The sequence below is a fragment of the Pseudorca crassidens genome, chromosome 11 (genome assembly GCF_039906515.1).
Source record: "Pseudorca crassidens isolate mPseCra1 chromosome 11, mPseCra1.hap1, whole genome shotgun sequence".
In the NCBI taxonomy this organism is placed as follows: Eukaryota; Metazoa; Chordata; class Mammalia; order Artiodactyla; family Delphinidae; genus Pseudorca; species Pseudorca crassidens.
Window position 1 is genome coordinate 74,675,290 of NC_090306.1, and position 23,293 is coordinate 74,698,582.

Consider the following 23,293-nt stretch of genomic DNA (forward strand, 5'->3'; position numbering starts at 1 on the left):
GTGACTTCCAGTGTCTTCCTGTTGGTGATTGTTCAGCAGTTAGTTGTGATTCCAGTGTTCTCACAAGAGGGGGTGAGAGCACATCCTTCTACTCTGCCATCTTGAACTGATCTCTGCATAACCATCATTTTTAACTGAGAAATTCAGTCCCAAGTGATTAACCTAAAGCTATATAAGTAATTTACATCTATTTCATAGAGTTAATTTTACTATGACTTTTAATAAATAATTCTACTTTAAAGTGTAAAATTCTTCAAGAATACCGTGATAATCTGTGGTGTTTATTGTAAAACAATAATGTTTTTAAATATAGCCGGGGATAAGATTGACCCTTTATAAACACTACTAATATGGAAGTTATAGGTAAATGGTACAAAAGAACTCTAAATATAAAAATTCACAATTAAAAATTGGTTTTATCAATTTTTTGTCATTAAATCAAAACAAAATTTTTGAAATAAAGGCAAATATTGAAATATTTAATGTAATTGAAGAGTGAAGTATAAGTGTATAAGTGTTCATAATATTTAATTTTTTCGGTGTTGTTCCCTCTCGGATGATTATTAGAACAATCCCTAATCTTTAGAATAAATTCAAACATTATATTTAGAGATATTTAGCATATTTCTTACCTCTGTTTTGGTGATGTAGACAATGTTTCTTTTGTTCTGCTTTTTTTTTTCTTAAATAGTGTATTAAAAAAGTTATCCTGGGTTTGTCTGTCTATGGTGATACTCACTCATGCCTTAAAAACACTCCATAGAAATTGGGATTGGGAGTCTGAATATACGCTGTTTATGTCAGCCTTGAAGGTAAAGTATTATTCAGAATATGTCATCAATTATTTCTTATAGCCATCCCTGATACAGTGTTTTAACTTTACTTTTAACTAGGCAGTTAACTGTCAATGTTAAGTACTTCACCACAAAATTAATAAAAAGAATTTTTTCTTTGTATAATATATACCATAACTAGTGCCCTGACTAGTGCTTAGGTGTATGTCTAGAGCATATGTGAATAATTGCACAAATGCTATACCGTTGTTAGACACTCAAATGATAAAATGTTTAAATATGAATGCTTTTGTTTCATTGGTTCTTAAGGTGTACCTTTTTATTTATTTAAACCTTTTAACATCTTTGAAATCAGAATAAATCTTACAGTAAAAGGCATTTTACAATTAATTAGTGACCTTTTTTCTTTCTTAATGGTACCTAAAATAATGGTGAGCCTTATAATTGATGGCATCTTAGATTGAATGAAATAAAATACATGGCAAAAAATGGTGCCCTTCCATATGGAGAATAACCAATGGTTATAATACTGTAGGAAAGATAGGAACTGACAGAAAGGAGTGATACTGCATTTTTATAGAATGAGCAGCATAAATGAGAATAAGTCACAAAATTTGTTTTCTGCAAAAGTTATAAGCAGTGATTTTTTTTCAGATGCTCCCTGTCTTCAAATCTCTGAATTCTTAACTTCCTTTTGGCTGTTTCTGTGCTCGCCAGGGTTCCCATTACCATAATAGACTACATAAATAGCTTTATGTCGAGCCTCAAAATAAGTCATCAGTGCAGTGTTTAAACATATTCACTTGTTCAAATTCTGTCTTTCCCAAAAGAACATAAATAATAGAGCAGGAGTTTTCAAACAGTTCTATGTTTTGATGAAATAAAAGTTTTAGTAAAATTTTAAAATGTAAAGTAGATAAACTGTGGTTTTAGTATTTTAATGTTGAAAGGGAGGAGAGGGTAAACTTCATGAAGCAGTGTTCTTTTGACTTCTTCCTTATCTCCATGGAACACTCCATTCCTAATAATATACCAAACAGATATCCATGTTAATTGGAGTTGTATGTATACATACATAGACACATATATATACACATTTTTTTTCTGGAAGAAATCGGAATGATTATTTTCCAGTTTTATTGAGATATAATTGACATATAACTTTGTCTTTAAGGTGTACAATATAATGATTATATGCATGTGTGTGTGTGTGTGTGTATAAAATGACTACCAGAATAAGTTAACATCCATTACCTCATATAGTTACAGTATTGTTAACTATAGTCACCATGCTGTACATTACATCCTCAGACCTTACTTATCTTAAAGCTAGAAGTTTGTACCTTTTTACCCACTTCATCTGTTCATGGACATTTCTATGGAGTACTCCATTCCTAATAGTATACCAAACAAAATCTGTGTTAATTAGACTCATTTTTTTTAATTTAACTAATTTCTATCTGTACTTCCATATTTAAGGTAAATAAAAATAATGCCAAATTATGGAATAATGTGGGTCATGCTCTGGAAAATGAAAAGAACTTTGAGAGAGCTTTGAAATACTTCTTACAGGCTACCCATGTTCAGCCAGGTAAGCATTATTAACTAATAAAGCTATTGTGGTAGTTTATTTTCTTTTTAAAAACATGATTATATTTGTGGAAAATAGGTAGAGTTTATTTTCAAGCTTTATTCCAACTGACTGGAATGGTACAGTGTTTGGTGCTGGCTTATTTCTGAAATGGATTTTATGTTAGGGCTATTTATATCAGACATTTAAGGAGTCTTTTTTAAACAGAGTTGTTGGGTGGCATTGATGAGAAGTTTTAGTGAAGGGATAGATGCAAAAGCTTGATAGTGAGTTTAAGAGAGTGGGAGAAGAATAATTGGAGACAGTTGATACTAAAAACTCTTTTAAAGGGTGTTGATAAGAAATGTTGGTGCCGAGTATGGGGTCAAGAGAGGATAGTAGGATGATGTTTTTTTTTTGTTTTTTGAGAATTTTAGGGGTTTTGTTTTAAGGTGAGAGAAACAAAGCATGTGTGTGACTAATCCATTGAAGGTGGGAAAAATAATAATTCAAGGTGGGGAACCGAAGTACTGGGTCAATGTCCTTGAACAGATGGGAATAGATAAATAGGATCTAGTGCTCAGGGTGAGGATTTCATTCAGTCAACTGAACCAATAGTTAACCTATGTTAACAGGGAAAGCAGAGTGTAGAGACATGATATAGGCAGGTGAATAATAGATGAATAGCTTCTGGAAGTTATCCTTTGTTTGCTTCTGTTTTCTCAGTGAAACAGAAAGTAAAATCAATAGTAGAGTGTGGGGAATGGAGAGGAAGTGCTGGAAATCTAAGACCAGGAGAGGGTCTGAAGTAATCATCTAGGACATAGCTTCACAAACTTTAATGTACCTGTAAATCACCTGGAGATCATATGGTTCATGTTCTGATATATAGAGATTTAGAGTAGGGCTTGAATTTCTGCATTTCTAGTAAGTTCCTAGGTGATACTTAGTCCATGAATCACGTGTTGAGAAACAAAGATCTAGGAAAATGTGTAGAGTAGGAAAATATGGTATGACTGTCAAGCAGCTCTAACACCCTACTTGAGCTTAGCAATACTTAATTACAATTAAACCAGTTGATGTGGTTAAAAGTTTTCTCCCACTACTTTGTAAGTGCAGTGGTACAGGCATGGAGAATTTGGTTAAACAGGATTAGAATTTTGTCAGATGTGTATTACTAAACAAAGGGATAAGGGAATATTGAGACACAACCTAAGCTGGTTATGAAGGGATGTGAGAGAGGATGAAAGATGAGGAAAAGGTGATCAGATCAGTTGTTTATAGATCTGAAAAATTGTTGGTGTCTGAGTAAGGTCTAGCTAGAGCATTTTTAGTTTTCAGTGTTCCAGGATATGTACCAAATGTGGCCACCACCTACCAAGTACAATCATTACTTTCCATTCAGTATGATGACCAAAAAGTACTTCCCCACACACACATTTCTAAATATACTTGGAGGGGTGGGGAGTGGTGGGCAGTGCCCCCTGTATTTTGACTAGATATGACTGTGGCCATTGAACTGACTAGTTAAAGGAGAATGGAGGTGAAAATTATTGGAAGAAAGGATATCAAGGCAACTATTGGAAGATACATCTATATAGATTTTGAAATTACTAAGAATTTTGACAACTGTGTGATGTTGGAAATAACAAGGAACCAGGAGCTATATATGAGATCGGTGACTGCAATAAGGAAGGGTAGTGGGTAATAGAGTTTAATGATCTGAAATTCAGAGTTGAGTGATTTTAAGGAATTACAGAGGTCTGGAAGTGGTAAGGATCAAGGAGGACACCTAACTCCAGGCCCAGTGTTGCAAGAGATAAGAAAAAGACCACAGTCACCACTTGGAAAAGCTGCCAGTGTCCCCAAGGCAAAGCCAAATTCCTGTTAGAGAATGTTGTAGAAATATATAACTGATGGTCTAGCTATCTTTCCAATTTTATCTCTCCTGGCTCTTCATGTAGTTTAGTTTTTCTTGAAATCTAGGATACATGTCATGAGCTTCCTCACCTCTTTGCATTTTTTCATGTTCTTTCTTGAGCCTAGAATTCCTCCCTTCTCCTTTCCTTCCCACCCACCTACCACACCCTACCGATCTTTTGCAACCCATCTCACATGGCTTCTTTTCTAAACAAAACAAAAAAACCCTCCTATCTTTCCAGTTAGAAGCAAATATTTCTCCTCTTTAAGACTCCTTACAACTTTTGTATCTTTTCTGTGATATTTGTTATTTAAATGTTCGTTTAAAATATTTATTTAAAATATCTATGTATTTAAACTGAGGAGCTTCCTAGGGGCAGCATGAACATCTGATTCATCTTCATAGTCCCTGCGTCATGTAGCATAGTCTTAACACACAGTCAGTGGTCACTAACTGTGGCAGTTTCAATTCATTGCTTTCTGAAGCCTTTTAGGTTCATTCTGGGAGTTTTTAAAAAGAGAAGCAACGTCATCTTTATGTCAGACACACAGGGACCTGGAGACTTAGAAGATGATATTTAGGCCCCTTCAGCCCTATCTTTCCCATTTCTAAGTTGGGACAGTAATTTCTATCTCGTATTGTCAGGACAAAATGAAATCGTGTTAGTGGGTGGGTGTGATTGTGGATGTTTGGTTTAAAATCATTTTTCCTCTCGTTGTCAGTTGTCACTTTTGGCTGTTTTTAAGATACTTACTTGGGGCTTCCCTGGTGGCGCAGTGGTTGAGAGTCCGCCTGCCGATGCAGGGGACACGGGTTCGTGCCCCAGTCCGGGAAGATCCCACATGCCGCGGAGCGGCTGGGCCCGTGAGCCATGGCCGCTGAGCCAGCATATCCGGAGCCTGTGCTCCGCAACGGGAGAGGCCACGACAGTGAGAGGCCCGCATACCCCAAAAAAAAAAAAAAGATACTTACTTGAACCTATCTCCTTTAGTTAGTATGACTTACCTACCATACTTTCAAAATTGCAGTCTCTAATAAACAGTGGGCTAGGAAAACAGGCAAATCATTTTATTACAATTTATTATGAAAAAGTACATAATCTTGGAAAAATTGAATTTGTCATTCAGAGACTTCTTGGCTCATTCTGTGTTTTTCAGCTGTGTTCTTCATAGATAGATTTGACAGCTAAAACGACATGTAGGGAAGGAAATCAAGAGTCTTTTTTGTCCCTGTTAGATATACAGATGGAGATAGAACTATAAGTCTGAAGATAAGGGGAATGGTCAGGACTAGAGATAAAAATTTGAAGTAACAAGCATATAGATGGTATTTAAAATCCTAGAACAGTAGAGGATCACAGAGAGCAGAGATTCTTAACATTTAAAGTAGCTTAAAAAAAAAAAAAGACATTCAGTCTGAAGGCTTTTTTTGCTTAGCCAGAATAAGAATATAAACTATACAATGGTCGCTGACCAGGCAACATGAATGACATGTTAGACAAACAGTTGATTACAGTCTTTTGTTTGTTTTGGGTTACAAGTTTTTTTTTGTTTGTTTTATTTTTATTATTTTTTTTACAACTTTATTGGAGTATAATTGCTTTACAATGGTGTGTTAGTTTCTGCTTTATAACAAAGTGAATCAGTTATACATATACATATGTTCCCATATCTCTTCCCTCTTGCGTCTCCCTCCCTCCCACCCTCCCTATCCCACCCCTCCAGGTGGTCACAAAGCACCGAGCTGATCTCCCTGTGCTATGCGGCTGCTTCCCACTAGCTATCTACCTTATGTTTGGTAGTGTATATATGTCCATGCCTCTCTCTCGCTTTGTCACAGCTTACCCTTCCCCCTCCCCATATCCTCAAGTCCATTCTCTCGTAGGTCTGTGTCTTTATTCCTGTCTTACCCCTAGGTTCTTCATGACATTTTTTTTTTCTTAAATTCCATATATATGTGTTAGCATACGGTATTTGTCTTTCTCTTTCTGACTTGCTTCACTCTGTATGACAGACTCTAGGTCTATCCACCTCATTACAAATAGCTCAATTTCATTTCTTTTTATGGCTGAGTAATATTCCATTGTATATACGTGCCACATCTTCTTCATCCATTCATCCGACGATGGGCACTTAGGTTGTTTCCATCTCTGGGCTATTGTAAATAGAGCTGCAGTGAACATTGTGGTACATGACTCTTTTTGAATTATGGTTTTCTCAGGGTATATGCCCAGTAGTGGCATTGCTGGGTCATGCTGTAGTTCTATTTGTAGTTTTTTAAGGAACCTCCATACTGTTCTCCACAGTGGCTGTATCAATTTACATTCCCACCAACAGTGCAAGAGGGTTCCCTTTTCTCCACACCCTCTCCAGCATTTATTGTTTCTAGATTTTTTGATGATGGCCATTCTGACTGGTGTGAGATGATATCTCATTGTAGTTTTGATTTGCATTTCTCTAATGATTAATGAAGTTGGGCATTCTTTCATGTGTTTGTTGGCAGTCTGTATATCTTCTTTGGAGAAATGTCTATTTAGGTCTTCTGCCCATTTTTGGATTGGGTTGGTTGTTTTTTTGTTACTGAGTTGGATGAGCTGCTTATAAATTTTGGAGATTAATCCTTTGTCAGTTGCTTCATTTGCAAATATTTTCTCCCATTCTGAGGGTTGTCTTTTGGTCTTGTTTATGGTTTCCTTTGCTGTGCAAAAGCTTTGAAGTTTTATTAGGTCCCATTTGTTTATTTTTGTTTCTATTTCCATTTCTCTGGGAGGTGGGTCAAAAAGGATCTTGCTGTGATTTATGTCATAGAGTGTTCTACCTATGTTTTCCTCTAAGAGTTTGATAGTTTCTGGCCTTACATTTAGGTCTTTAATCCATTTTGAGCTTATTTTTGTGTATGGTGTTAGGGAGTGATCTAGTCTCATACTTTTACATGTACCTGTCCAGTTTTCCCAGCATCACTTATTGAAGAGGCTGTCCTTTCTCCACTGTACATTCCTGCCTCCTTTATCAAGGTTACAAGTTTTTTTAAAAAATCAATTCACAAGATAAAATTTTTGTAAATTGAATTACAGTTTCCGTAAACACCTTTATAAGACGAGGGTAGGTTTTTCTCGAGAAACACCAGATTTCTCCAAGGTTAATTTTTGCCTTAAAATCAATGATTTCATTTTTATCTAACTTCAAATCTTTGAAACGAAAATAATCATGGATTTCTAGTTCAACTTTGATGCCATCAAGGTAGAAATGATTTTTAGAGTTTTCAGGAGTTTCCAGATATTTATAAATATATCTTTTTAAATAAATTGACAAATTTGTGAGTAGGAAATAACTGGAAAGCAACACATATGCCTGGGCCATCAGTGTGACAATACTTAACTTCACTGTTGGTGGCTGAAGAATTATTAGGCACAGAGTTGCCTGATATTTGCCAGTCCTCGTTTACATTGAATTAAAGACAGACTGCTAGATTCAGGCTGCTGTTGGTTTGGATAGCGCACTCATAATAGCAAGATTGTTTTTTGAAATTCTGTAGCTTTTTAGTCATTCAAATGTAATTGATTTTTATATCTTGCCTGCTTTCTTACCTTTTTTTTTTTTCGAATATAGATTTACCTTACCAGTAATGCTGTTTCCTCCTAGAATCTTAAACTTTGTAACTTATTTTAAAAATTGTTTCATTTTATTAGCTGTGTTGTGTAGGTTTTTTTGACGCTAAATGCTGTCTGATTGCTATCTTTGTTCTTTGAGAAAGTAAGGGTGCCTTACTCTAGTGTCTGTAGTCTTTACTGATGAGAGTATCTCCTTGCCATAGTTCTAAGAACCTGATTAGTAGATAGTAATTTGCCTTGTCTTTCATCCTAATGGATAACCTCTTTTCTAAGGTTGGTTGGGGCTCTTTTCAGTAACATTTTAAATACTTACCTGACATAATTTCACTTTTATTTACTTAAACTTTCAGTTTGTTCTTTTCTTAGATTAAATTTTTACTGTGTAAATAATTTTTTCAGGTTCTATATACCCTTAGTTTTTTCTGGGTAACTTTCTGATCTCTATAGTAAATGGTATAGATTTATCTGATGTTTAAAAAAAAAGAGCTTAGATAAACAAGGTCCTATTGTATATAGCACAGGGAACTATATTCGATATCCTGTGATAAACCATAATGGAAAAGAATAGGAAAAAGAATGTATATATGTATAACTGAGTCACTTTGCTGTACAGCAGTAATTAACACAATGCTGTAATTCAACTATACTTCAATAAAAAAGTTTTTTTTTAAAGAGCTGTATAAGAGCAAAAACTCTATATACTCTTGGTAATGCAATGTATTTCAACCTTGGATCTACATCAGAATTGCCTCTGAAACTTTTTTAAAACATTTTTGCAATCCTATTCCTGAAGATTCTGTTTTGATTGAGCTGGGTAGGGTAAGGTATCTGAATTTTTCAAAGCTACACAAGTATTCTGAATTGCTGCCAGTATTGGGCCTTTTTTCCTCTTCTTTTCTTTTTTTTTTTTGGCTTGACCACCTCCTGAGACCCCATGAGATTCAGCAATATGTCTAAAAACAAGAAATCAACCTCTTTCCCCCAATCCTGTCCCCTAGTTCTCTAACTAAACCCATATGGCATCTAACAGTTTTTGTACAGTGCACACAATTGCCAACCTGAAACATAATTTAGCAAGATCTTAGGACTGTTACTCTCCTCCTAGAGGAATGCCTAAAATATATATGCTTGGCCCCTATGTGTCCTGGGAGTTGCAGGCAGAGAACTATTCCACAACTGCAAAATCATCATTGGTGTCACAGGCAAGTAGTAATCATAATTTGAAACCTTGTCATGTCTGTTAGAGATTCATGTTGAGTAAAATTTGTCTAATTTAAGATCTCCCTTCTTTCTATCTTTATTCCAAAGCTTTGAAATATTTACTGGGAAGTATATCTTAAAACTAGTGTACAATGAACCCTCATATCTTTTTTATTTTAATTTTATATTTTTCTATCCCTGAATAAATTTGCTGAGGATTTGATATTAAGACAACCTTTTTAAAAGTTTTAATTAAATTATATGGGAATGTATCATCATTTAAGAGATCTGGGCTGCTGCATCTTAAGTAATATTATAGAATCCAGATAACTTGCACTCCAACCACATTCACAAAAATTTTTAAAAACAAAGTCACAAAGTTTTTTTCACAGGCTCTTTGCCCCTATGCCACCATGGATTCATTTTTGTTATTTATAATACTTGAAATAATTCTAGTAATCATGGTGATCCTTTTCACTTGTAAATCCTTTTTGCTTTTGAGTGAATTCCGAAGCTATGAGATTAAGGAAATAAGAGTAAGCCTTAGTATAGGATAGTAAAATATAGTGGAAAAAAAAAGATGTAAATTTAATCATTACCTTTATTTCTCCCCTCTCATATCTTAACCCTTCCAGGAGCCATTCAAATAGTTTTTTCATGTCATATGTGTATTTTCTGTTCTTATGGTACTTTATTTAATAATTTTCTAGTGTAGCCTTGCTCATAAGTTATAATAAGTTGTGTTAGAAGAGCTTTAAGGAGGAAGCAGGACCTATTGCCTCCTTTTACATTCTTTTGCTTTAGTGTGTTTGTTTCTAGAAACATGTCTTCTTAGTAGTTTACATTGAATGCTATTTAGTGTATTTGCCAACAAATGATTTTTTTTTAATTTTAGATGATATTGGTGCCCACATGAATGTAGGAAGAACTTATAAAAATTTAAATAGAACCAAAGCAGCTGAAGAATCTTATATGACAGCTAAGTCGCTGATGCCTCAAGTAAGTAGTCATAAATTATTTCTATTGTGTCATGTCTGCTAGATGTCCATATTGAATAGAATTATCCAAATGGAAAATCTTTATCTATTCTTCAATTTGTTGATATTAAAAGTAAGTTGTCCAGTGAACCATCTATTACTGTAAGTGTTATAAAAGATTACATTCACTTTCATAGCTCACTTAAAATTTATAGTCTGTGAAAACCAAATTATGATATTATGAATTTTAGATATTTTTGATTACAAGTTATTTATGAGTTAAGTGACTTTAAATGAAAAGAATTTTATTTATGTGCAGTAAGCACTAAATTCAACATTACTCCTATCAAGAAATAAATGAAGAAAACAAAGTGATAAAATGAGTGGATACATCTCTGTTGCTGTCCTGTGCCCATCATTTGCTATAATGTCACAAGTACAAGATTTCTTGGATATCCTCAATACAAAGTCAAAGTTAGAAAATCTGATACTGCCCTTGGCCAGCTAGCTGTGTGTAATCTGCAAAGATAGTTTACCCTGGGCTAGTTTTCTCAATTGTAGTTTATATTATTAATACTGTATTAATAACAGTAGTAATATTGAAATGATTTGACAGTTTGCTAAATGTTTTAAAAATAGAGTTGGACCACATGATACATTAAGAATTATTTCAGTCCTAAGATCCTAAAGTTAAATTCTGTTCAATAAAGATTTTTATCAGATATAATTTATTATGTTCATTGAGAATTTGGGTTCATATATATTATATATAATAACCTTTACTTAACCTGAATAATCAGTTAATTAGAGAATTTTATTTCCTAACTCCACCAAACAAGTGAGGGTTTACTATAGCTCTGAAGTAAAATTAACTACCCTGTTATCACAACCAGTAAATATTTTGCTGACAACATGAAAGCTGACATAGTGTAACAAATACAGTAGACTGAGAGAAAAGATCCAAGTTCTATTCCTGGTCTGACTCAAACATACTAAGGGACCTTAGCCTCTAGAAGTTCTGATTTCTATGACTTCATAAAATAATACATATATAAAAATCTAACAGTAATCTGTTGAGCTGGCATGAGTGAAAAAATACAACCTTCATTGCTACTAAACATTAATTATTTTACTTACATTTTGTGGATACTGCAGATTATTTCACATTTTTTATGTATTATTTTAGTATTGCAGTGTGTCTTTTTATGTTCTATGTAAATTTTAAATAAAACACTAGGACTACTTACTTCAGATTTTATTTGGTACTGAAATGTCAAATTATAAAAACCCCTTTTTTTTAACAGATTATTCCTGGTAAAAAATATGCAGCCAGAATTGCACCTAACCACTTAAATGTTTACATTAATCTGGCCAACCTGATACGAGCAAATGAGTCCCGACTGGAAGAAGCGGATCAGCTGTACCGACAAGCAATAAGCATGAGACCCGACTTCAAGCAGGCTTACATTAGCAGGTGTTGTAGTTCGCTTTAGGCTTTCACTATAGAAGATTAAAGCTGCACCTGCATATACTTTTAAGCTATTTTGACTAATTTGGCTTTTTTTTCTTCTTCTAGTAAATCTTAGTTAGCAACCAAGAGCATAGAAATACAGCCTGTTTTAGACTAACAAATTTAATTGATTTCATTTTAAATTGCCAAGGAAGTCCATAACTTATAATAGCAAACTTAGGTTTATTTATACAAAAGGAAGGGTAGGAAAAGCTCCTCTTTAATTTCATTTGCTTCTCATTACAAATTCACTTTTATTTAAAACAGCTGAAATTTACCTTTTATAATTCTTAATTATTACAAAATAATTATTTTTACAAGAAGTTATTCTTAATTATTATAGAATAATTAAGAAATCATTGTATAATTAAGAAATCATTATATATAAAATTAATTAAGAAATAATTATATAATATCAAACTCTCAAGAGCTTTCTTAAATTAATACTGAGAATTGACTGGTTATTGTTACTACAAAGAAACTTTTTAGTTGCCAGTAAAAAAATTTTTGTAATATTAGAATTTGATATTAGAAGTTGATATATTTTCTCATGTAAGTCTTATCATTTGTATTGTACCTGAGGAAAATTTTATGTTAAACTTTGTTTTGCAGCGTGCTCCAGAAACCTAATTATAATTTGTCACATTGTTTATATGGGGAAAATGCATTCAGAATTTAAGTTTTTGAAATGAAATCCGTTCATAGCTGGAAGCTGTCTTTGTTCAGCCTTATCTAGTACTTGCTGAAATTCACTAAGTTTACTGGGGTTGTTTCTATAAATAAAACGTGTCATATGTTAATTTATAAAGAATTAATAATCTCTGCATTTAAAGAAATCACATTTTGGGGCTTCCCTGGTGGCGCAGTGGTTGAGAGTCCGCCTGCCGATGCAGGGGACACGGGTTCGTGCCCCGGTCCGGGAAGATCCCACATGCCGCGGAGCTGCTGCGCCCATGAGCCATGGCCGCTGAGCCTGCGCGTCCGGAGCCTGTGCTCCGCGACGGGAGAGGCCACAACAGTGAGAGGCCCGTGTAACGCAAAAAAAAATCACATTTTGGACACTTATTCTAGAAATTGGGAATATTAGTTTATTTGATTTCATGCCTATGCTAATACTTCAAGAAAGAGTAGTAGTATAATAAAAGTAACTCATTTCAGTACTTAAACTGATTTGCACATATTTAAAAATGACTTTTTTAAGCTCTGTAACAGAAAATGTAACCATATTAGAATGATTTCTAAAATGATTTTCAAACTGTGATCATTAGTTTCAGATGTGTTCCTCAAAAGTATCTACAGGTGGCACTATTGCCCTTCCATCCTACCAGATCGGCTTTTTAAATTCCTTTTCTTTTTAATGAATGGTCATTTTATAAGAATACATCGAAGAAAACTAAGTAATTTTAAGGGGTAAACAATTTCTAATGTTCTTCTTTTTGTATAGTGAGACATTGCTAACAGATTTGAATACTGGAATTTCCCCATCACTACTGTATTTATATTCCTTCTTCAAATGCTGTTACTTCATCTGACAAATTAATCTCCCACTCTAGTTGCTATCATTTTTCTGATGTAGACTAGTCTGCTGTTTTTCAAGATATATTCAAAGAATATATTTTCTCTGTTCCCCTTTCTTTGATACCTCCCGACATCTTACTCTCTAGCGTCAGGCATGCTCTTTCCTTCTTTAAAAATATTTGAAAACGTATCAAGCCAAATTTGCTAAACTAATGTGTTCAGGTTTAAGGACAGTTTGTTATTTTTAAAAGAAAATTTTAAAAACCTAAGTTAAAAGGAAAGCTGTGAATATGTGGAAAAGCTTAAAACTTGTGAAAAATAGTATCTATAGACTGACACAGTAATGTAAGTAAAGCTTGTGTTTGATTTTTCCACAGAGGAGAATTGCTTTTAAAAATGAATAAACCTGTCAAAGCAAAAGAAGCATATCTTAAAGCACTAGAGCTGGACAAAAACAATGCAGATCTTTGGTACAACTTGGCGATTGTTCATATTGAACTTAAAGAACCAAATGAAGCCCTAAAAAACTTTAATCATGCTTTAGAACTAAATCCAAGGCATAAGCTAGCGTTATTCAATTCTGCTATATTAATGCAAGAATCAGGTATGTTTTTTCAAAATATTTCTATATTTAAACATATTCTAGTTTGAAATATAATAAAACCTAATCTTACCCCCAGCAAACATTTTATGAATGGATGGTTTACATCAAAACTGCATAAATAATTTATAAGAAGAATATTTAAAATACTTGAAGTAAACTTTTCAAGTAATAGCCTTAACATATATGACAATACTAATTGTTAGTTCTTCTGGTATATGTTAAAACTGATTTTTCAGACAGTCTATTAAGCAATACCATATTTATCTATTTTGTCATTTTATTCATGGAAATATATCTTATGTATAAATATCATACTATTCAAATAATCTGAATTTGTAAAAATTTTTAGGTAATTATTTCTAGGGAGCCAAGAGCATTATATGTTTTAGACAAAATAGTATTCTATTTTCTCTTGATTTGTAAGTCCAAATACTTTTGATATCATTTTGTATCGTTTTACTGTTTTCTGAGACGTTATTATAATTTCCTATATTTTCTATAAATTTAGCAAAACTAAATTATTCATCACAATAAATCAGGATCTTTGATATATTTTAGTACGGCTTCAGAAGGCAATATATATAATTTATAATCTTAATTTTTATGTTTGGAAAAATCTCTATATTAATTGTTAGATACTTTTATAAAACTTTTGCAAAAAATGTAAGAATCATATTTTATAGCTAAAGAGGGCCTTTGAGTTTGTTTTTGCCAGTCATCTGTTTTGTAGATTAGAGAGTCAGGACCAAACAGATGTAATAACTACCCTAACTTTATATGGCTAGGTTAGTAACTAGTCCAAGACAAGAACTTAAGCCTACTGATTTATTTCACATTTTCTTTATTTATCATATTGTCACATAAAAGAATAGAGGAAGATCTTTATGTCTGTTATTCAAAAAAGCTAAGTTTAGGAAACTAATGTTTTTGTAAAGTTAGCTAACCTTAGTAATCATGAAAGGTGCCCATTATCTGACACAAGATTGCACCCTGGGGTGTGTAGTTTTAGAAATTGAATTTTTTTGTATTTATTTGCAATAGAAATTATCTCAATAAAATATTTGTTTCCTAAAACCTGATTTATGTGTAGTGAGACATTGGACATAGGCTTTATATATAATGGTGTATTTTTACCTTTGAAAAGTACTAAAAAATTTTAAATAACATACAGAAAATATCTGATTTAATAAGACTAGAACATTTTGTTTATCCAGTCATAGTTACTATTTACTGAGCATTTTTTATATATCTCATGTAATTATTAGAAAATTCAGTAGGTTAACCCAGACAAGTTAATAATTTGTTTAGTGCATAAAATTAACAGAATCAAGATTGAACATTTGTTTTTGTTGGCAAATCCCATGCCTCTTCCTCTTAATTCTCTATTCTTCATCTACTCCCAGTTAGAATCTAAACTATCAGGAGATATTTCATCCCTTTTAGTTTGTTTTTTTGTTTGTTTATATGTTTTCGTGTTTTTTTTAAATTTATACAGCAGGTTCTTATTAGTTATCTATTTTATACATGTCAATCCCAATCTCCCAATTCATCCCACAACCACCAACCCCCAACTTGCCCCCCTTGGTGTCCATACATTTTTCTCTACGTCTCTGTCTCTATTTCTGCCTTGCAAACCGGTTCATCTGTACCATTTTTCTAGATTCCACATATATGTGTTAATATACGATATTTGTTTTTCTCTTTCTAGCTTACTTCACTCTGTATCAGTCTCTAGGTCCATCCACATCTCTACAAATGACCCAATTTCATTCCTTTTTATGGCTGAGTAATATTCCATTTTATATATGTAGCACATCTTCTTTATCCATTTGCCGGTTGATGGGCATTTAGGTTGCTTCCATGACCTGGCTATTGTAAATAGTGGTGCAGTGAACATTGGGGCACATGTGTCTTTCTGAATTATGGTTTTCTCTGGGTAAATGCCCAGTAGTGGGATTGCTGGGTCACATGGTAATTCTATTTTTAGTTTTTTAAGGAACCTCCATACTGTTCTCCATAGTGGCTGTATCAATTTACATTCCCACCAACAGTGCAAGAGGCTTCCCTTTTCTGCACAGCCTCTCCAGCATTTGTTGTTTGTAGATTTTCTGATAATGCCCATTCTAACCGGTGTGAGATGATACCTCATTGTAGTTTTGATTTGCATTTCTCTAGTAATTTGTGATGTTGAGCAGCTTTTCATGTGCCTCTTGGCCATCTGTATGTCTTCTTTGGAGAGATATCTATTTAGGTCTTCTGCCCATTTTTTGATTGGGTTTTTTTTTTTAATATTGAGCTGCATGAGCTATTTATATATTTTGGAGATTAATCCTTTATCTGTTGATTCATTGGCAAATATTTTCTCCCATTCTGAGGGTTGTCTTTTCATTTTGTATATAGTTTCCTTTGCTGTGTAAAAGCTTTTAAGTTTCAGTAGGTCCCATCTGTTTATTTTTGGTTGTATTTCCATTACTCTAGGAGGTGGGTCAAAAAAAGATCTTGCTGTGATTTATGTCAAAGAGTGTTCTTCCTATGTTTTCCTCTAAGAGTTTTATCATGTCCGGTCTTACATTTAGGTCTCTAATCCATTTTGAGTTTATTCTTGTCTATGGTGTTAGGGAGTGTTCTAATTTCATTCTTTTATGTGTAGCTGTCCAGTTTTCCCAGCACCACTTATTGAAGAGACTGTCTTTTCGCCATTTTTTATCCTTGCCTCCTTTGTTGTAGATTAGTTGACCGTATATGTGTGGGTTTATCTCTCAGCTTTCTATCCTGTTCCACTGATCTATATCTCTGTGTTTGTGACAGTACCATATTGTCTTGATTACTGTGGCTTTGTAATATAGTCTGAAGTCAGGGAGTCTGATTCCTCCAGCTCCGTTTTTTTCCCCTCAAGATTGCTTTGGCTCCCCTTTTAGTTTTTGAGGCACTTTTACTGTTTTAAAGGAAAGGAAATGAGCTACCATTTCAGTGCTTCATATACATCTTTCCTATGAAAACTTTGAGATTTTTTCTTTCTGCTTTTTAATTTAGGCACAGCAATTAATTGTTTTGATGCTGTCTTTTTGTAATCTAGATAAATACTTGCAAGTGGCTTTGTTCCTCAGACTTATTCATTTGCTCATAGTATAATTTTTTTTCTTTTTAAATTCTTAGGTGAGGTTAAACTCAGACCTGAAGCTAGAAAACGACTTCTAAGCTATGTAAATGAGGAGCCACTAGATGCTAATGGTTATTTCAATCTGGGAATGCTTGCCATGGATGACAAAAAGGACACTGAAGCAGAGATGTGGATGAAGAAAGCCATAAAATTACAAGCCGATTTCAGAAGTGCTCTGTTTAATCTGGCTCTCCTGTATTCTCAGACTGCAAAGGAATTAATGGCTTTGCCAATCTTGGAAGAGTTACTCAGATACTATCCTGATCATATCAAAGGTCTCATTTTAAAAGGAGACATTCTGATGAATCAAAAGAAAGATATACTTGGAGCAAAAAAATGTTTTGAAAAGATTTTGGAGATGGATCCAAGCAATGTGCAAGGAAGACACAATCTTTGTGTTGTTTATTTTGAAGAGAAGGACTTATTAAAAGCTGAAAGATGCCTGGTTGAAACATTGGCATTAGCACCACATGAAGAATATATTCAACGCCATTTGAATATAGTCAGGGATAAAATTTCTTCATCTAGTTTTGTAGAACAGCCAGTATTCCCAGCTGGTAAGACTTCAGGTATAGAAGGAGACAAAATTCCAACTGAAAATGAAAAAGAAATCAAAAGTAAACCCAGACCCATACAGATAATAAAAACAAGTGATAATAAAAGTCAGTCGAAATCCAACAAACAGTTAGGAAAAAATACAGACAAAGAAACCCCCCACAAAACAACAAAAGAAATCAAAGAAATTGAGAAGAAAAGAGTTGCTGCTTTAAAAAGACTGGAAGAGATTGAACGTATTTTAAATGGTGAATAGCATTACCCTTTATCACGTGACAGTGGTTTCAAAGAACTTCAGTCTATATCATGTGATTACTTATACTGAGAGCTTTGAAAAATAGCAAGGATACTAACAGTCTATCATAAGCTGCCTCTACGTAGGATCAAAATAAGATTTTCATTAAAGACCCTTTCATTACCCCAGGGTATGTATTATATATAACAGTAGTTTTTAGAGTTTTGGTGACTATAGCAGAAATTACAGGTGGGAAATTTGTATATTTTCTTATAGAAGGAAGATTCTTTCAGCAGAATAACATTGATTACCCTCAGTTAAAAATAATCTGAGGCCTGAATGGTAATCCCATGGGGGCAAATCCAACATGTGCTGGTTTATTCTGTGAATTCATATTTATTAGTTAACTTCATTTTTCCTTTAAATATTGGAATTTGACTATGGATTTGAAAACACTTATTGAACACATTCTTTTTCTTCAGTAACCTTCTATTTCCAAGGGACTTTGCACTACAAAAGAATGCTGGCTGGCTTTATGTTGTATTCTTTTTTTGATTTTTAGAAGGAACGCCAGATTAAACATTTTAAAATAAGTCGTATGACATGTTAGCTTAAGAATGTATTTTCGTAACTGTGTGCTTGTCCTTCACTCTAAATGGCAATTTTTAATCAGGTAAAGTTTGAAATACATATACGCACACACATTTCTGATGGTGCTCATATATACTGTATTTTCATTTTTTTACGTACTGAGGGTTTCACAGCATGAACCACATAATCATGACTCTTTGACTTTTGTTTCCCAAACTATTCCTGTTTATGAGGGTCATAGTCATATTGAGAAGTCCCAGTAGCTATAACTTGATTAAACTTTTGAGCTAAAACATAGTAAGTTTCTCTTTCATCTTAGTGTTATCTTTCTAGTGTTACTTGAATTTTAATTTTGTTTCCAAAAACATACCTTAATTATTCTTAGATACCTTAGGTACCTAAATTGAGTTCTGTTTAACTGAAGGCAAAACAATGTGACAAAGTTTATTTTTAAACACTAAGTTCTTGATATCTTATGGTGTATATTTTTATTAAGTATTTATTTTGACTACTGAGCTTCCACAAAAAACTTAACGCTGTTGGGGCTTCCCTGGTGGCGCAGTGGTTGAGAGTCTGCCTGCTGATGCAGGGGACGCGGGTTCGTGCCCCGGTCTGGGAAGATCCCACATGCCGCGGAGCAGCTAGCCCCCTGAGCCATGGCCGCTGAGCCTGCGTGTCCGGAGCCTGTGCTCCGCAACGGGAGAGGCCGCAACAGTGAGAGGCCCGCGTACAGCAAAAAAAAAAAAATTTAATGCTGTTTTAAGTCCATCAAGTATGGAAAATAAATTGCTATTGCATTTTTCTATACATGCATATATTATGGTTGAACCAAAATTTCGTCAGTTTTGGCCTGTTGTCCAGCTAGAAAAAAGATAATTAGCCTAGTATATGATTAATAAATTAATCAGTTGGTTTTAGCAAATTTAAACCTGAAAAATGTTAGTTTGAAGAGTAGATACAAATCAAATTTATTAAATCTGACTTTTTTCATGAGTTAAAATGCATTTTTATAATACCTAATAAAGTTGGCTTTAATTTAAAATGTTAAAGCTCAAGCTATCGTCTTGGGATAGTAACTAATTTCTAATTATGTAGCATTTCAAAAACTATATTTTTGTTCCTTTGAAATAATGAATTTCTAATTATGTTTCAAAACCCATATTCCTGTAACTTTTTTCTTAAAGGGATGTTTTATAAATAGGTCATAAGAAACATGGTCTGTATTAAAGACCTACTCTTACTAGGTTCTCTGAGGCGCTGTCATAGATTATTTTTTAGGCAATATAAAGCAAGCACTGACATCAATGGTAGTACATTTTTGATTCATTAAAGCAATACCTGATTTCAGTTTTTAAATTATAGCTTTGTGACTCCAGATATAAGGTGGAGAATACCTCATATACCATGACTTGAAAAATGAAACTGTTATTGTTACATTCTCTACATATATCTTGAGAAGAAGTTTGAGTTTGATCTATTCTGTTATAATATCAACTGAGGATAGTTCAAAAAAGTAGAAGGAAATCTTTTATGACAGCAGACCGTAATAAAAGCTTTGAGTAATAATTTAATAAAATTATGTAACTATTCAAAAGATAAAAGATATATTAATATCCAATGATTTTTATAGAAAAAAGAATTTTCTCCACATTAGCACTTAGAACAGTGCCTATCATGTAGGAAGTGCTCATATTTTGAATAATTTATTTAAATCAAATTCACCCTGAGTAATCAATAACTTTTCCAAATCAGTTGTTTCTCAACCCTCATTTCATATTAGAATCATCTAGACCCCACCCTACAACAATTAAATCTGAATTTCTTATGGGTAGAGCCATGCTTCAGTTTTTCCAAAGGCTCTCTAATTTGTAGTCAGGGTTAGGGACCACTGTTCTAAATTCGTTGAAGAAAATCCTCTTATCTCTCCTGTGTTAACTTTTAAATTAGTGACATAATCCAATTAATTTTGATGTTTTAACTTCCATTAAGGAATATGCTCTTCTGATACCTAGTATTTATTCCATCTTAAGTTCCATCAAGTTTGCTTATGTGTGAGGTGATTATTTTTTCTCTTTAAATTCATAATATAAATTTTATTCAAGCTGTTGAGGTGAAAAAGTCAATGGATAGTTTTTCCTTTGAAGCTGCCATTTGGGGGAAATGGAGGGTAGGGACATTTTAGCCCAATTCACTAACCTGTGTTTCACAGTTGTGAGCATCTGTAAGTTTGAAAAAGAAAGCTTATCATAGGTTTATGTACTAATAAGGGGATGTAGTTTTAGTTCTTGCTGTTTTACAAAAGAAACTTTTTCTCATATTGCTCCTATATGTGTGTCCTTACTAACATTCAGAACTGGGAATTTTATCTTACAATAATTATTCCAGTAAGTAATTTTATGAAGTTGATGACTTGGAGGATAAAGCAAATATGTTTGCAATTTTGTCTTTACTTTTATGTAGATGTTTGGTATGTGAATTACTCAGTTCTATTAAAACCTCATGCCTTTCATCTAATTTGAGCTCTCAACTTCATGTTACAGAATGCTTCTTTAAGGATGCGTTAATGAAAAATATGAAAATATATAGATTTGTATGTCAGTTTATACTTCAGAAATCCATATATTTGTCATATTTATTTTTTTAAAAACCTAATTGCATGACTAAATCATATTTAAAATGAAAACTCAAATATATCTGGTACCTTTGTCTAGAGTTTTATCTGTTGGAAGATGTCAGCCATCCATGTTAAGTTTTCATAAAATAGTTGATAATTGTATGCATTTTATATTACTGTGGTGTCTGTGTGTACCATATTTCTAAATATTCAGTATTAAATTGATACTTTTTAAAACCTTATCCTGAATTGCCTTTTAGTGTTAAAATGAAAAATATAATAGCATATCAAGAAATTTCTTCCCCCACAAAGAAAGAAGAGCTGGCCAGTAGTTTTATAAGCAATGACCTGAGAAAGGTACATGTTAACTTAGTTCCTAACAGTGATACATTTCCAACCCAGAGTGACAGAAACTCAGTTAAGAAAATGAGACAAACTCAAATGTGAAATTTTATAGACATACACAGTTGAAAGTCAGTGTAGTGAAATAATTAGGAGTTTAAGTTATGAATCTACTTGGATTCACATACTGGTACCACACTTGCTAGTATAACTTAGGGGAAGTTGTTTAACCTATATGTCCTCAGTTTCCCCATCTGCAGGTTGGGGAAAATACTTTCCTCATAAAGTTATTAAAAGGGGATATATACATATATATGTAAAATGTATGTTACGTATTTATGTGTTATAATAGATATATATATCTCATAACAAATCGGCAAGTATCTTTTTTCTTTTAAAAATTTATTTTTATACAGCAGGTTCTTATTAGTTACCCATTTTACACATATTAGTGTATATATGTCAATCCCAATTGCCCAATTCATCCCACCACCACTACCCCCCAACCCCCGCTTTCCCCCCTTGGTGTCCATATGTTTGTTCTCTGCATCTGTGTCTCAATTTATGCCCTACAAACCGGTTCATCTGTACCATTTTTCTAGATTCCACATATATGTGTTAATATACGATATTTGTTTTTCTCTTTCTGACTTACTTCACCCTTAATCACAGTCTCTAGATCCATCCACATCTCTACAAATGACCCAATTTCGTTCCTTTTTATGGCTGAATATTCCATTGTATATATGTACCACATCTTTTTTTGGCAAGTATCTTTATAAATAGTGCGTGCTCAGCCATGCACACTGTAAATAGCCTTTACCAAAAGTTTTGACCACAACCATAATTAACATCACTCAGTGAATTGTGATTTTTTTTTTAAGCCATGAAAATTATTTGATGTGTTTGGCTTAATTGTTTTTATGTGTCTCCAAGAACTAAACAGTTTTAACAGCTGTAACCAGTGGTACTGATGGATCCATCCAATGTTGTCTTTATTATATTTGATTATAGTTTGATAGTATTGCATTGTCATACTAGAAAAGCTAAAGAAACAAAATATTTTTAGTTTTGCTGAAGACTAGCCTTATTTATGGACAGCTTTCCAACAAGCAATTATTAACTTTTATCAGGTATCGTCTGTTTCAGGAACATGACAGTATGTTTACATGTCAAGTTGTGTTTAATTCTATGACATTTCTAAATTGGTTTGTTTAAATAAATTCAGCAAATGGAAATATGTTATATATTTATATTAAATATATTAATAGATTTAAATTGCTTAGGACAGTTCTTGGCACATAGTAAATAATAGATGTTAGTTATTAATGTAATTGCAAGATTTGGGCTTGCATTTGATGTATATTATTTGATTTATATATGTGTTAGCAGAAGTAATGTCAATGATGGTCATGATAGCAAACAAATTATTAGAAATATAATATGAATGCTTGTTCCATAGGCATCAGGTACATAACCTAAAATAATATATATTTATTAAATATTAAGTGTATAAATTTATTTAATAAATTATTAAAATGCACAAATAAGAACTCAAACTAAGACCTTAAAATTGTACTACCTCACTGTTTCTCTTCACTGCCATTAAGAGGTAGCATAAGATGAAATATTAACACCTAAAAGTCTCTGAAGACTTGATACTTTTCTTGATGAATTCTGTGACTATAGTAATGGGTAGCATATTTCCCATTAAGTAGCATATATATTCTGTAAGAACCTGCTACCTTCATGTTTCTGCCTTGAGCGGAATACCCCTTACCAAACCATTCTACTTTGCCCTTTCTTAAAGACTTACATGGTTAAAACTCAGTCTTCTTTACTCCTTCTTTCTCCTGTGGCTTTAGTTTCTGATATTAGGAGCACAGTCTGATTAAATTAATCCTTACTAAAGTGTGGGTGATGGGTGGCCATCTCAACAGAAGTGAACCTCTTGCTTTGTAAAGTTGCAGGCAGTGTAGTAGGATCTATTTGAGGAATATGGAGTTTCTCCCCCATTCTTCCTAAGAATTGAGGGAGAATTCTGCATAGAATTGAAAGAGGCCACAAAAAAGATCTGTAACCACAGCAAGGC

The 23,293-nt window shown here is 33.3% G+C and overlaps 1 protein-coding gene across 2 annotated transcripts in view; it reads left to right on the forward strand.

Annotated features, from left to right (window-relative positions):
- The window catches only part of TMTC3 (transmembrane O-mannosyltransferase targeting cadherins 3), a 65,075-nt gene extending 43,974 nt beyond the window's left edge, over positions 1 to 21,101 (forward strand). For both annotated transcript variants that reach the window (XM_067697497.1, XM_067697496.1), the window contains 6 exons: positions 692 to 812; positions 2,274 to 2,385; positions 9,991 to 10,094; positions 11,377 to 11,546; positions 13,478 to 13,704; positions 16,861 to 21,101. In XM_067697497.1, coding sequence (XP_067553598.1) covers positions 692 to 812; positions 2,274 to 2,385; positions 9,991 to 10,094; positions 11,377 to 11,546; positions 13,478 to 13,704; positions 16,861 to 17,675 — 1,549 coding nt within the window. In that variant the 3' untranslated portion in view covers positions 17,676 to 21,101. The remainder of the gene's footprint in view (positions 1 to 691; positions 813 to 2,273; positions 2,386 to 9,990; positions 10,095 to 11,376; positions 11,547 to 13,477; positions 13,705 to 16,860) is intronic.
- The last annotated feature ends 2,192 nt before the right edge of the window (positions 21,102 to 23,293 follow it).